At 37.4% G+C, this 16,070-nt stretch overlaps 2 protein-coding genes across 2 annotated transcripts; both read right to left on the bottom strand.

Annotated features, from left to right (window-relative positions):
- Positions 1-191: 191 nt before the first annotated feature.
- On the bottom strand, positions 192-1,199 carry LOC131520564 (olfactory receptor 1E16-like). The gene has a single exon (XM_058744895.1). The coding sequence runs from the start codon at positions 1,170-1,172 to the stop codon at positions 192-194; it is 981 nt and encodes a 326-aa protein (XP_058600878.1). The 5' UTR covers positions 1,173-1,199.
- Positions 1,200-5,505: 4,306 nt separating this feature from the next.
- Positions 5,506-6,513, bottom strand: LOC131520585 (olfactory receptor 52E4-like). Its single transcript, XM_058744937.1, has one exon. It carries the CDS (start codon positions 6,484-6,486, stop codon positions 5,506-5,508), a length of 981 nt encoding a protein of 326 aa, XP_058600920.1. The 5' UTR covers positions 6,487-6,513.
- Between the last annotated feature and the right edge of the window lie 9,557 nt (positions 6,514-16,070).

The raw sequence follows: 16,070 nt of genomic DNA, 5'->3' as shown, positions 1-16,070 counted from the left end.
TAATGTTCACCAACACACATTAAGCTTCAAATGCCCAAATGTTAGGAATGTAGCAGAGTGAATTTAACTATTTTCTATGCAGTTTTATTTTCCATATAATAAATCTAAAAACATTTATGAAAAAATATATTAAATTTTTCATATAGGTAATTTAATTCCTAATGATGGAAGAACACAAACAATCATTACTGTCATTTTGAAATGTTCTTTCTAATTGGCACAATTCTGTTTTCAAGCAGTTTTTTAATTAAAATTCTGATTTCAGCTGTGTTTAAAACATAAATAATGGGATTTAACATTGGTGGAAGAGACAATGAAAGAGATGCACTGATGATTCTGGCATTGAGAGTGAGAGAAGTAATTAATGAAGCAATGTAAATGCATATGACAGGAAGAAAGAAAGATACGACCAACAAAAGGTGAGAAACACAGGTCTTCAGTGCTTTTAAACGTGCTTCCCAAGTTGTAATTTTACTTAAGGCAAAAACAATGCCCAAATATGACAGGACTATAAGGAACAATGGTGCAACAAAGAACAAAGCTACGATGACGTTTGTTATGAAGATATTAATGCTGTTGTCGTTGCATGCCATCTGCAACAATGGTCCATAATCACAAAAATAACTCTGTACCACATTAGTTTTACAGAACGAAAGTCGGGTCATCAAAGACGCTGCCAGGGCCACCAGAGAAGTGATAAATGCCCATATTACTACAAACACTAAAGACATGACCGTATTATTCACTATGGCATGATATCTTAATGGCAAACAAATTGCAATGTAGCGATCAAGTGCCAGAACAGCAAGAGTGGCACTTTGCAGAGTAACAAATAGGTTCACAAAAAACATATTTGCCAAGCAAGCATTGTAGGACATGTACTGTGAGTCAGAAAAAAAAATCTTCATCGTGTTAGGAATCCATGCATTAGTTTCACCAAGGTCAGCCAAGGCCAAGTTAAACACACCAATGTATTTTGGACTGTGCAGACTTCGTTCCAGAGCAATAAGGAGGAGGACTGCAGAGTTCCCAATAACAGTAATAAAATATGTGACACATAAAAAAATATAGTAATAACTGCTGTATGGTATACCTGAAAGTCCAGTGATGGAAAAGTATTCTGGATGAACAATGGACACATTCTGGACAAAACTTGCATTTAAAGAACTCATGGCAGCTTTGTGCTTGATGTTTTGAACAAGCTGAAAATATAAATTACCATAAAGACGAGAACAGAATTTAGGGAATTCACAAAATTGTCATCTTACTTTTCTAACAGATATTTTCAAATGTTGAAAGTATACATATGTAAAGTTTCTGCATAATATTTCATTCGCAAACCTGTATACATGAAGTTTTAGAGCCAGAGCGCACAATGAGTGTGAAAGTCTGAACACTTATGAGCTGCTTTGAATAGTACTCAGCTGTAAAAGCTCGTCCTTATTCTCTTATGTTACAAAGATGATTGGACATTTGCATCACTGAATGCAAATATATCTTCTGATTCATCTCTTGAGAGATTTCAGACAACACAATGATGTAATACTATGCTGAAGTAAATGTTCTGGCCACTGCTTTAGTTTTGATAGATTTTTTTTCCACTAGTCTGCAAACAGGCCACAGTATTGCCCTTTGTGTTCTCATTAATGAACATTATATTACAGTAACTCAAGGATATAGTTAATGTTAAGTCTGTAATGTGACACTAGCAACTGCAGTACAACTTATGGTATTGTCCCAAATATTTTTCTTAAATTATTTTCAAATTGCATATTTTTACTATTTATATTTTTGTTTTGAAAGTATGGTGAATATTGGTAAAATGTACCACCAATCACAGTTAAAAATACACACTTTTTGATAAACCATAAAAATAACAGGTAGCTCATCTGAGTTATATAACAATTAGGCTATCCATCTCATAGTAGCCTTGCAAAATGTCATTAACAGTAGAAGTGAAATTTTATTGTAGTCTTCAAATCTGCGTACTGTCTTACATTTTAAATTCACTTACAGAGGAAGTTTGGTACCATGAGGATAACATGACAATCACGACTCATGCCACTGCAAACTTTTCTTTTTGTTTTGTTTTCACTTGCGATCTTCTAACATTACAATACACACACAGTACTTTATGTATTTCTTGGCACACTCGTTTTACGCGTATTTGTGTATTATTGACATGTCAAAGTCTAGACCTTGAATATAAGATGACCACGTTTTTTTAGATGCATTTCCAAGAAAAAAAAAAAACATTGTCTTATATTCGGGTCAATACAATACTAGTTTGTCCACGCATTGGGCCTTACAGCAAGTGGTGGAAATGGCTGAGATCCTCTGAGGGGTCAATTGTAATGATCAGTCCACTGGAGGCAAGCGTAGTGAGAACCTAAGTTCAGTTTTATTTAACAGAGTGAAATCCAAACATACAAATTAAGACTTGACTTGAACAGACTTGACTTGGAATGACCAGACTAGACTCACCGACAGCAGGTTGCAACATCAATACACGACGAGAAACAATAGACAATAGCTCTGTTCGAGATGAACTACACTAGCCTGCCACCGGCTGGTGAGAGTAGGCGCTTGCAGTCGGGGCGGACACTTTCTGCTCACGGTAGTGACGCTCGCATGGTGTTTGCACACTCTATTACAGGAAGTTAAATAAATTCAATATTTGTCAAATACACAAACGTTTTAGACACCTTATCATGAGCAACAGAAACACTTTTTATATACTGCTTGATACAGCATCATCTGTTTATGAATAAAGTTCGACATAAACAAATACTACTATTTAAATACCAATAAAGTGGGGGTATATATGCTTTTATCAGTGTTTTTTAAAATTTTTTTTTTTGATAAACGTGACTCAATAACACTGTGACTACAGTAAAAAAGCTTTACTGCTATAAAGCACAGATTTGTGAGCATTATTGGAATTGAAAAGTTAAAATAAACACTCAACACACATCGTGCTTTTCATTACAGAATCTGACCAATGAGAATAAAGTGTGTCGTCATCAAGGCTCTGCCAGGGGTCACTGCTCCGCCCTGGTTGGCTCCAGTCTCGTCTGCTCCGCAGTGGTGGTCTTCTGCTCTGTCTGCTCCGCCCTGGTAGGCTACAATCTCGTCTGCTCCGCAGTGGTGGTCTTCTGCTCTGTCTGCTCCGGACTGGTGGTCTTCTGCTCCGCCGTGGTGGTCTTCTGTTCCGGCCTGGTCTTCGATTCCGCTGGCTGTGCCCTGGCTTCCTGTTCCGCCTTGGTGCTCTGCTCTGCCTCAGTACCCGGTCTTTCCACTTCCATGTGGACCTGGCCCTCCGTCCCTCCCCCTGTTCCGCCTCCGCTCCACCACCCTCCTGGATGGTATTGCTCTAGGAGCGTCTGGAAGCCGCTCCTTGGTGGGGGGCTCTGTCACGAATCCGGTCCATGGTCTTCTGTCTGATTGCCATCAGAGGTCACCCTTACATCATATTGACTCTCACACCACACAGACTGTTTCACATTACCTTGGACTACTTGGACTTTAATGATATTTGTCATTACTGTATGATGATTCTCAGCAGGCACCAGATGTCTATGTAACGTCAGGTTGATGTTGGACATGATGTCGTACAGACGTTGCATTTTGGTTGAAAATGAAAATCAGGTTGACGTCAATATTTGACGTCAATTTGATGTTGACTTAATGTTGGATTTTAGTTGCACAACTTAAAAACAACAAAATCTCAAAGTCAGCTGACGTCCGTATTGGAAATTAATTTAACTCTGACATTAGACGTTGAATTTACATTGAATTTTGGTCACCCGACGTCGCAACCGAAATTGAACCAAATATCAACGTCTTATGACGTTGTGTGCCTGTTTTGTGCCTGCTGGGTTGAAACACAATGACTTTATTTTTTAAATTTAATGAGTTTATTCTCAGCAATTTATTTTGAAATTTTGGGCTATTTTTTTTTTTTTCTAGAAACACATCAACTTTATTCTTGAAATTTAATTAGGTTATTTTCAACATTTTATTTCAAAATGTTTGGTGAAATTTAACAAGTTTAATCTCGCATTGTAATGACTTTAATCTCAAGGTTTTTTTTTTTTTTTTTATTATTATTGCTTGGCCCTAATCCTTTTCCATAATATTTAAATTCAGTAAATATTCTATGACAGCCATATCAGGTAATTGCCTAAAAAGACAGGTTTATGATGTGTGTAGTAATAGATCACACTAATATTAGCTTACTTTTAGCCTTACCCTGGAGTTAGTTCACTCTCAGTCTATGCAGCTATATGTGTGGGCAAGCTTTGTAATGCCTGAATAGAGTAAAGCTACAATTTCCTTTGACTTTTCCAACTTCAAAGCAGGCTTTCTGCAATAGTGATACCACATGCGTGTATTGATTGGATGATTGGATTGTTAGTTTTCTAATCAGTTGGGGTTGACACCAGGAGCATCACAACGGGGGCAAAAGTGCATAGGGCCCATAGGCTTAGAGGGGCCTACAACAATGCCACAACAACTTGATCTTGAATGCTATTTTTGGATTCTTTTGTCCATTGGATCTGTTATGCTAGTAATGGTTTTCCTTATGACACTGTAAAAAAAAAAAAACAAGTTTAGTTGAAACATGACAATGCCTATTTAGGCTATAGGGGCCTAGCTGAATAGCAATGCATGATACAGTATTGTTAATGATGAATCATGACATTTGGAGTGGTCCTGTTGTTATTCCAACAGTCTCACCCTAAAAATAACCCAGCTCAATGTCATTGTGTTATTTGCAACTTATTTTCTTATTCATGTATCAATTTATCTAGTAAAACTGATACTTTTCAGTGCTACTTTTAGAGAGGTTCCCCCAAAATAAATGAGATAATAACAAAAATTAAGATTTTATATATGTAGACCTTCTTTATCAATAAACAGGATTACCTTAAGCTTACATCAATAAATTGATATCTTAGTTCAGCTTTTATTTATTGTACAGCAAATACAGAAATAACAAAAAGTTGAGACATCGCAAAACAAAGAGACAATAAAAATAACTTTACAGGAAATCTCAGACATACTTATGTGAAAATGAATCCTTGGTTTGCATTATATGAATGATATGAACATATGAACAAACATAACAGTTAACAGCATCTGGGTGGGTGAAACCTTGGGTAACATGAAATATGTTAGCATAATACACACTGCTCACAAAAATTAATTCAAATAGCTTTTACAATTTTCAGTCTATTTTGTTTATTTTGTTTCAGTGTATTTGTTTGTCTTGGGGTCAGTGATTAAGAATACAGTACAAACTGCATATCACTAATGTTCACCAACACACATTAAGCTTCAAATGCCCAAATGTTAGGAATGTAGCAGAGTGAATTTAACTATTTTCTATGCAGTTTTATTTTCCATATAATAAATCTAAAAACATTTATGAAAAAATATATAAAATTTTTGATATAGGTAATTTAATTCCCAATGATGGAAGAACACAAACAATCATTACTGTCATTTTGAAATGTTCTTTCTAATTGGCACAATTCTGTTTTTAAGCAGTTTTTTAATTAAGATTCTGATTTCAGCTGTGTTTAAAACATAAATAATGGGATTTAACATTGGTGGAAGAGACAATGAAAGAGATGCACTGATGATTCTGGCATTGAGAGTGAGAGAAGTAATTAATGAAGCAATGGAAATGCATGTGACAGGAAGAAAGAAAGATACGACCAACAAAAGGTGAGAAACACAGGTCTTGAGTGCTTTTAAACGTGCTTCCCAAGTTGTAATTTTACTTAAGGCAAAAACAATGCCCAAATATGACAGGACTATAATGAACAATGGTGCAACAAGGAACAAAGCTACGATGACGTTTGTTATGAAGATATTAATGCTGCTGTCGTTGCATGCCATCCCCAACACTGGTCCATAATCACAAAAATAACTCTCTACCACATTAGATTTACAGAACGAAAGTCGGGTCATCAAAGACGCTGCCAGGGCCACCAGAGAAGTGTTAAATGCCCATATTACTACAAACACTAAAGACATGACAGTATTATTCACTATGGCATGATATCTTAATGGCAAACAAATTGCAATGTAGCGATCAAGTGCCAGAACAACAAGAGTGGCACTTTGCAGAGTAACAAAGAGGTTCACAAAAAACATGTTAGCCAAGCAAGCATTGTAGGACATGTACTGTGAGTCAGAAAAAAAAATCTTCATCGTGTTAGGAATCCATGCATTAGTTTCACCAAGGTCAGCCAAGGCCAAGTTAAACACACCAATGTATTTTGGACTGTGCAGACTTCGTTCCAGAGCAATAAGGAGGAGGACTGCAGAGTTCCCAATTACAGTAATAAAATATGTGACACATAAAAAAATATAGTAATAACTGCTGTATGGTATACCTGAAAGTCCAGTGATGAAAAAGTATTCTGGACGAACAATGGACACATTCTGGACAAAACTTGCATTTAAAGAACTCATGGCAGCTTTGTGCTTGATGTTTTGAACAAGCTGAAAATAGAAATTACCATAAAGATGTGAACAAAATTTAGGGAATTCACAAAATTGTCATCTTACTTTTCTAACAGATATTTTCAAATGTTGAAAGTATACATATGTAAAGTTTTTGCATAATATTTCATTCGCAAACCTGTATACATGAAGTTTTAGAGCCAGAGCACACAATGACTGTGAAAGTCTGAACACTTATGAGCTGCTTTGAATAGTACTCAGCTGTAAATGCTTTTCCTTATTCTCTTATGTTACAAAGATCATTGGATATTTGCATCATTGAATCCAAATATATCTTCTGATTCATCTCTTGAGAGATTTCAGACAACACAATGATGTAATACTATGCTGAAGTAAATGTTCTGGCCACTGCTTTAGTTTTGATAGTTTTTTTTTTTTTTTTCACTAGTCTGCAAACAGGCCACAGTATTGCCCTTTGTGTTCTCATTAATGAACATTATATTACAGTAACTCAAGGATATAGTTAATGTTAAGTCTGTAATGTGACACTAGCAACTGCAGTACAACTTATGGTATTGTCCCAAATATTTTTCTTAAATTATTTTCAAATTGCATATTTTTACTATTTATATTTTTGTTTTGAAAGTATGGTGAATATTGGTAAAATGTACCACCAATCACAGTTAAAAATATACACTTTTTGATAAACCATAAAAATAACAGGTAGCTCATCAGAGTTATATAACAATTAGGCTATCCATCTCATAGTAGCCTTGCAAAATGCCATTAACAGTAGAAGTGAAATCTTATTGTAGTCTTCAAATTTGCGTACTGTCTTACATTTTAAAATCACTTACAGAGGAAGTTCGTTACCATCAGGATAACATGACAATCACGACTCATGCCACTGCAAACTTTTCTTTTTGTTTTGTTTTCACTCGCGATCTTCTAACATTACAATACACACACAGTACTTCATGTATTTCTTGGCACACTCGTTTTACGCGTATTTGTGTATTATTGACATGTCAAAGTCTAGACCTTGAATATAAGATGACCACGTTTTTTTAGATGCATTTCCAAGAAAAAAAAAAAACATTGTCTTATATTCGGGTCAATACAATACTAGTTTGTCCACGCATTGGGCCTTACAGCAAGTGGTGGAAATGTCTGAGATCCTCTGAGGGGTCAATTGTAATGATCAGTCTACTGGAGGCAAGCGTAGTGAGAACCTAAGTTCAGTTTTATTTAACAGAGTGAAATCCAAACATACAAACGAAGACTTGACTTGAACAGACTTGACTTGGCATGACCAGACTAGACTCACCGACAGCAGGTTGCAACATCAATACACGACGAGAAACAATAGACAATAGCTCTGTTCGAGATGAACTACACTAGCCTGCCACCGGCTGGTGAGAGTAGCCGCTTGCAGTCGGGGCGGACACTTTCTGCTCACGGTAGTGACGCTCGCACGGTGTTTGCACACTCTATCACAGGAAGTTAAATAAATTCAATATTTGTCAAATACACAAACGTTTTAGACACCTTATCATGAGCAACAGAAACACTTTTTATATACTACTTGATACAGCATCATCTGTTTATGAATAAAGTTCGACATAAACAAATACTACTATTTAAATACCAATAAAGTGGGGGTATATATGCTTTTATCAGTGTTTTTTTTTTTTTTTTTTTTGATAAACATGACTCAATAACACTGTGACTACAGTAAAAAAGCTTTACTGCTATAAAGCACAGATTTGTGAGCATTATTGGAATTGAAAAGTTAAAATAAACACTCAACACACATCGTGCTTTTCATTACAGAATCTGACCAATGAGAATAAAGTGTGTCGTCATCAAGGCTCTAGCAGGGTTGAGGTTAGAAGGGATACAGCTCCGACTGGAAACGAACAATGAAATTAATTTTATACCTATTAGATTGTGTTTTATTAACATCTACACCTACCCCAACCCTAAATCTACCTCTTACAATAATGAAAAATAGTAATTATTGTTGTACAGTGTGACAAAAATTACGCTGTATTGATGTGCTCATGCCCAGTAGTGCCATACGTATGCCTTCTAGCCTTAACCCTTTCGCAGCCGATTTTGAGAAACTGCAGCGCCTGACCTAGGCAGCTGGTCTCGTTTTGCTCTCGTGGTACTTTGATGGAACATGTGATCGTAAGGCAGATGCAGTGCCGATCAAAGTCGGACAAATATTCTAACCAGTATGCATTGCTTTTGTCAGGCGGCAGCCGAACTTTGCAGAACCACATGAAGTCGAACAAGCCTAGTGGCAACATGATGGCTACTTATAGCAAACAATACAGGTCACATGACAAGAACCAATCAATGAGAGACAGGACACATAACTAAGACTACCAATCAGAACATGACACAATGAACAAGAGAACCAATAGCATGAATACATGATGGCAAGGGAAGCATGACACAAACAGGGACCATGACTAAACTCCAAAATAAAACACATGAAAACATGAACATCAAACAAAACCCCAAAACCCACGTTGCATCAATTCAAATATGCATACCCCTATATAACAACCAGTGTTGGGCTCATTAGTAAGAAATATAATATAATACTCATTACTCTTTTCAAAAATTATTATTGCTTCAAAAAATGTACTACTGGCAGGGAGTGATCAGTACACTTTTACTTTGCCACTACACCCCACAAAACTGGTAGGCCTAATTGTGTCCTTTTCTTCCCAAAATTCTGACTTCACATGTACGCCTCTTTGTGACTGTCAAGGTATGTTTACATGATTACATCATATTTAGAAGTCAGAGTCATTATCTATATTTGGTCCCACTTTATATTAGGTGGCCTTAACTAACATGTACTTAAATTTAAATTAATAATTTGGTACAATGCACTTATTGTGTACATACATGTTTTTACATTGTACTTATATTTTTAAAAATAGCTATATGTAATTACATCTGTAACTAATTTTTGTTCTTACATTTATAATTACACTGTTGACCCATCCCTTACACCTTAACCCACTCTTAAACCTACCCATACCACTTAACCTGTCCCTAACCTTACCCATATCCCACCTCATTAGCAACAAATGTGTTTTGCAATACAGTATGAACACAAAAAGTACATTGTACTTATTCTTTGGTGTAAGTACATAGTAGTTAAGGCCACCTAATATAAAGTGTGACCCTATATTTATTTTCCACTAAATGATGTCATCTGATGGCCATTAGTGGTTTTCAGACCTCCCTCTGTGAAATCTCCCTGTGATTTCACGTCCGAGATTGCTGTTATGAAGATGATTGGCTGCATATACACTCGTATCACATGATCATTATTCCCTCCCTATCTAGAGGATGAATAATTTATGACAGTCTGCGTTCTGTCTCAGTAGCACCATACTTGTGTCCCAATTAAGTATTTGCATCCTTTGATCCTTCCAAGGCCAAATGCATCACAGGAGTACAACCCTTTCTGAGAATGCAGTGCCTGAATTTAGAAACATCTTTATAAACAGAAAACAATGGACAATTTACCATCCCATGAGGCCATGGGAGAGGATATGTGAATGGAAGTGAATAAGTGACATAACTGATGCTGGTAGGTCACGTTATAATGACAACATGGGTGAATATAGTATGTCTGGATTGCATTCATACATTACTTGTTTGTAACTTACAGCTAAATTCCGGAAATGTTGGGACAGTTTTTAAATTTGAATAAAATGAAAACTGAAAGACTTCCAAATCTCATTAGCCAATATTTTATTCAAAATAGAACATAGATAACATAACAAATATTTAAACTGATAAATTTTATTCAATTTTATGCACAAAATGAGCTCATTTCAAATTCGAAGCCTGCTACAGTCTCAAAATAGTTGGAACGGGGGCATGTTTACCATGGTGTAGCATCTCCTTTTCGTTTCAAAAGAGTTTGAAGACATCTGGGCATCGAGGTTATGAGTTTCTGGAGTTTTGGTGTTGGAATTTGGTCCCATTCTTGCCTGATATAGTTTTCCAGCTGCTGAAGAATTTGCTGTCGTCTTTGATGTATTTTTAATTTAATGATGTGCCAAATGTTCTCTATAGGTGAAAGATCTGGACTGCAGGCTGGCCAATTCAGCACCCGGACTCCTCTACTATGAAGCCATGCTGTTGTGATAACTTGTGTGTGTGGTTTTGCATTTTTCTGCTGAAATACACATCGTCTGGAGGGGAGCATATGTTGCTCTAAAACCTTTATATACTTTTCAGCATTCATAGTGCCTTCCAAAACATGCAAGCTGCCCATACCGTGTGCACTTATGCACCCCCATACCATCAGAGATGCTGGCTTTTGAACTGAACGCTGATGACACGCTGGACGGTCTCCCTCCTCTTTAGCCCGGAGGACATGGCGTCTGTGATTTCCAACAAGAATGTCAAATTTGGACTCGTCTGACCGTAGAACACTTTTCCACTTTGATACAGTCCATTTTAAATGAGCCTTGGCCCACATGACGGCACTTCTGGACCATGTTAACATATGGCTTCCTCTTTGCATAATAGAGCTTTATTTGGCATCTGCAGATGGCACACAGATTGTGTTTACCGACAGTGGTTTCTGGAAGTATTCCTGGGCCCATTTAGTAATGTCAATGACAGAATCATGCCGATGAGAGATGCAGGGCCCGAAGACTATGGGCATCCAACAAAGGCCTTGTCCCTTACCCACAGAGATTTCTCCAGTTTCTCTGAATCTTTTGACGATGTTATGCACTGTAGATGATGAGATTTGCAAAGCCATTGCAATATGATGTATTCCACAATCTTTTTACGCACTCTTTCACAGATTGGAGAGCTTCTGTTCATCTTTACTTTACTTCTGAGAGACTCTGCCTCTCTAAGACATCCTTTTATAGCTAATCATGTTACAGACCTGATGTCAATTAACTTAATTAATTGTTAGATGTTCTCCCAGCTGAATCTTTTCAAAATTACTTGCTTTTTCAGTGCCCCCTTTAGTGCCCCGTGCCAACTTTTTTGAAACCTGTAGCAGGAAATGAGCTCATTTAGTGGATAAAAGTGTAAAATTTCTCTGTTTAAACATTTGGTATGTTCTCTATGGTCTATTGTGACTAAAATATTGGCTCATGTGATTTGAAAGTCTTTTATTTTGGCGGGTTGTCGGCAAGTAAGTATTATGCGCTTCCGGGTTTAGCGCTGCTTTAGCGCTGCTGATGGAAGAGCTTCAGTGAATGGAATGTCACAGTTTTGCTTTGAAACTGCAGCGGTAGCCTAGATTATGCTTTCAGTTTGAATAGAAATCTTATACAGTACAGTTTGTCGATCTAAAATGGTAATTGTGCATTAACAGCTGTCAACCATGTTGGTACGCAATGTACCATGTCAGAACTTATTTACACAGCGCATTTTTAATTTTGGTCGTGCATGCGGACCTGCGGACCACTTATGTGCACCCCTGTTTATTATCTCAATTCCTTATGCCATTTCCCTCGAATTACCACATCATGATAAATTACTTAAAAATGACAACATTTATGTCCATGCGCACATTTTTCCAAGAATATATTAAACAATTCTGAGTATGGTTGAAGCATATTTAATAATATATATTTAATATGGTGAATATATATTAGGTCATGATTAGTTAAACAATATATAATGTTTGTTAATGTTCTATTAATGAAAGTTATTATAAAGTGTTACCCAATAATAATAGCGAAAAAAAGGAGAGTTATAATGCACAGCCAGCACCAAACGGACAGAACGGCAAATCTAATTGAATTATAACTGCCACCATTTAGAAATAAACAAACATGTATTTGTGATGACCTGAGCTGATGCAAAAAGTTAATTGTGAAATGTTTGCGCTTTATAGAGTAAAGTTGTCGGGTCTCGGGTCTGATCACCTGGGTTTGCTGTCTCTGTGTTCAGGTGTTGTGTACGTGGCTTTGTTTTGACAGCTCGCCATGTGCGCATTGTCAGCGTGATTGTTTCCCCGCCCTCCTTGTTTCTCTGCTTGTTAGCTCATCTTGTTTCACACCGGGTTCTAGTCATCTCATTAGAGTTCCCTTTATAGCTCCCTGTGTTACTCTGTCTTTTCTCAGACTGTTTTGATTATTTCCATTGCTCTGACTGTCTCGAGTTTGTATCGCTTACCTGTCCTGTCCTGTCATGTCTTGCTCTGTTCAGGCTCCAGTGCTCGTTGCTGCTAGTTTGTTATCCTGTACCTCTCTGTGCGCTCAGATACCTGTGGGCTCCCTTTGGCTTCCGCCGTTCCTGGGTCTCTGCAGACTCGTTAGTGGATCGCTCTACCTCTCGCTCGGATTAGCGAGCAGCCTTGCCAGCTTCGTCTCCACTGCCGCTGTTGTGGCTTGCTCCAGCCGCTACCATCCACCCATCTGTGTGGTAGGAGATCCCATATCCACGCAAGCCGTCTGCGGGAGCGCTCCTCGTCTCTTATTGTTATTGCCTGCTCAATAAAGCCTTTGTTGTTCCCGCATCTGAATCCAGCCTATTTCCTGACAAAAGTACCGGCAGTTCAAGCATTTTCATAATATCTAATTTGTAAAAAAAAAAAAAAAACTTCTCTAACTTATTCTTATTAGTATTAGCAGTTGTGTTTACCCTTCAAGTGCCAATCCAGAAGCCAGAAACACGGAAGTGTGAAAAAGGTTTTTCAAAAAAAGTACTTACTCAAAATAGTCGGCTATGTGATTTCGGATTTGATACAGAGATAGAATGCAGAAGTTTACTGAGGTTCGGAAATGGGAATTATGAGCATGCATATTGATTGATAGTTCTGCAGCGAATCAGCTATCTGTGAGTGATCAGTTCCAGAGGAAAGAGAGTCGAAGGACCTTTCCAAATACCCACACCTGTGGCCTTTGCACATGACCACTACTCAGATGATGAATTTCTTATAACTGGCCTATGTGTTCCAGTGGATGTGAACTTTTTTGTTTTGTGATCAACTTTTTATTTTCTTCAAATCAACAAAACAACATCCACTCAAACAAACAACAGGGAGGGGGGAGCAACAGACACAACATCAACAATTTCAATTTGTAGTAAAAAGGACAAAACAGAATTCACATGAGTCCATAGATTCACAACAATTGGACATTCCCAAAAATATGACAGATATGACAGTTATAGGTCGATTGCAGTTTCATTTTAAACCTCTTGTAAGGACTCATGTATGCTCTGTCGATGACTTTGAAATGGATAAGACGATGAGCCAAGTTTTTAGAAGTTAAGATTAGATTAGACCACACCCTCTCCCAGTCGACCAATAAATCAAAATCTCTTAATTCACGATTCCAGATAGATTTAATAGAAAGAGACTTTGCAGTGTGATCATTAAGTTTACTATACAGGTGCTGGTCATATAATTAGAATATCATCAAAAAGTTGATTTATTTCACTAATTCCATTCAAAAAGTGAAACTTGTATATTATATTCATTCATTACACACAGACTGATATATTTCAATTGTTTATTTCTTTTAATTTTGATGATTAGAGCTTACAGCTGTAACGTTATGAAAGGTTTTATCCTTCATTTATAAATTTTAGCTTTAGGGAACCAAATCTTAGAAATTCGGTTTTGATCTGATTAATTGATATTAATCAAAACTGTATAATTTATACCTTATTAACAACTCGTCCAGCGAGTATTAATAAAGTATACATTCAGCAATGCTTCTTATTACTGATAAGAATACAGAATTTATTGGGAAATTTGCCTGAGCAACAGGTAACACGATCTATGGCAAATAGTTTAACGATTTGAAAAATCAAGGCACCAGACTATTCATTAAAAATGAATCAAGCGTTTATTTACTATTCTAAGGCACAATACAAGTAACCAAAACACATACACACACATACACATATTATGGCAAGATCAAAGCAGTTTGAAGGAAGTTAAATATTCTCTTTTCTTGAGAAATAAAGACGACCTTATGGGGACGTCACAAACGGAAGACTCAGTTATTGTTATCTTTTAACGATTCATTCAATTCAACCAGCTTCAGCGAATAAGAGATTTGTTTGTTTACTTAGCGTGCGTTGAATTGAAGGCTGTACTTCTTGAAGGGTTGCTGAAAGGGGACCCAGGACTTTTCCTGCTGACGTGTTGTTGTCGCGTGACGTCACTCGGGATTCCTCCTTCGGATTTGATGACTCTCTGGCAGCGCGCGAATAGCGAGTTTTGAAGTTCTCTTATGCGGCCGCTTGCAAGTTCCCTTTGGTGGTCAGACGTGGCAAGTGGTTGAAGTCTCTTGATGACCAGCTAGATGTTCACAGCATGATCGAGGGGCAACGCCCAGACTTTCAGCCAAGTCTCTTGCAATCACCAGTTGTTTCACCCCGTTCTTTGTTTTGGTCTGAGCTCCTGGTTCAAAGTTGGGGTGTCTGTTTTATCGGACAGAATTAAGTCCATCCTAGTCACTGTCTGACCCAATCATAAGGTCTGTGTAGGGTGGAGCCCCGCCCCACACGACATAAACTTCGTGCATACATTATCTGCTCATAAATATGTCACCTAAGCCACAATATCCTAGCAGATTTCTACAAAGTGTTATAATCATACCTTATGAGGATAAAAGTCAACATTCATCTATTTCAATGTACTGGACTCCTCATAGCGTGAAATTTAATACCAAACATGAGATAATTATATATTGAATACCTATAATTTTACCTACCAAATGGTTTAAGTCACAGATTAAAATATACTGAGTTCTGATAACTACAGTCAGATATATGAAACAAAATACCACATTCATATACAAATATCGTCTCTTGAGTATATTGCTTTTAATAGCAGAAGTCCTGTCTGGAAGATCCTTTGTTCATACAATGTTGGGTGTTCTTTCCCTTTTGGAAAGAAGAAGAGAAAGGCACATTCCTTTGGAAGGCAGGAAACCAGAGCTGAGGTCGTGAGGTCATGAGGAGTCTCACGTTGCTGTCTCTGGTGATCTTCTTTGCTGAGACGAAGTCGTAAGTCAGTCAGATTTTGTTTATCGGAAAGGTATTTTATGTTAGCGGGGTCGCCGTATCGCGAACGCTCGGTTCTGGAGCTTCTCCAAAGGAGTAATTATGGGTTGTTAAACTCCGAACAGATGTAGCGCGGGCCTTCATCCTCACCTTATCATGTTTTACGAGTCTCTCGAGGTGAAAAGGGGAGTATGGCCGGACGCTAGTGTTGTGTTGGTCATTTGCTCATTTTACGAGCTGATGAAGTTAGATTAGTTTCCAGTGGAATGTGTTTTTTTAAGTTACACATGTGTGGGTGCGTTCTTTTCGACCAGGTTCTACACAGCTCATGAAAGTCAAAAATCAGTATCTCAAAATATTAGAATATTTACATTTGCGTTTGAATAAATGACCATCCCTACAGTATACATTCTGGGTATCTCTTGTTCTTTGAAACCACAATAATGGGGAAGACTGCTGACTTGGCAATGATCCAGAAGACGAACATTGACACCCTCCACAAAGAGGGTAAGTCACAGAAGGTCATTACTGAAAGGTGTGGCTGTTTACAGAGTGCTGTATCAAAG

This window comes from Onychostoma macrolepis, chromosome 15 (assembly GCF_012432095.1).
Source record: "Onychostoma macrolepis isolate SWU-2019 chromosome 15, ASM1243209v1, whole genome shotgun sequence".
Classification (NCBI taxonomy): domain Eukaryota; kingdom Metazoa; phylum Chordata; class Actinopteri; order Cypriniformes; family Cyprinidae; genus Onychostoma; species Onychostoma macrolepis.
The sequence above is the reverse complement of the archived record's forward strand: the minus strand, read 5'-3'. Positions and strand labels throughout refer to the sequence as shown.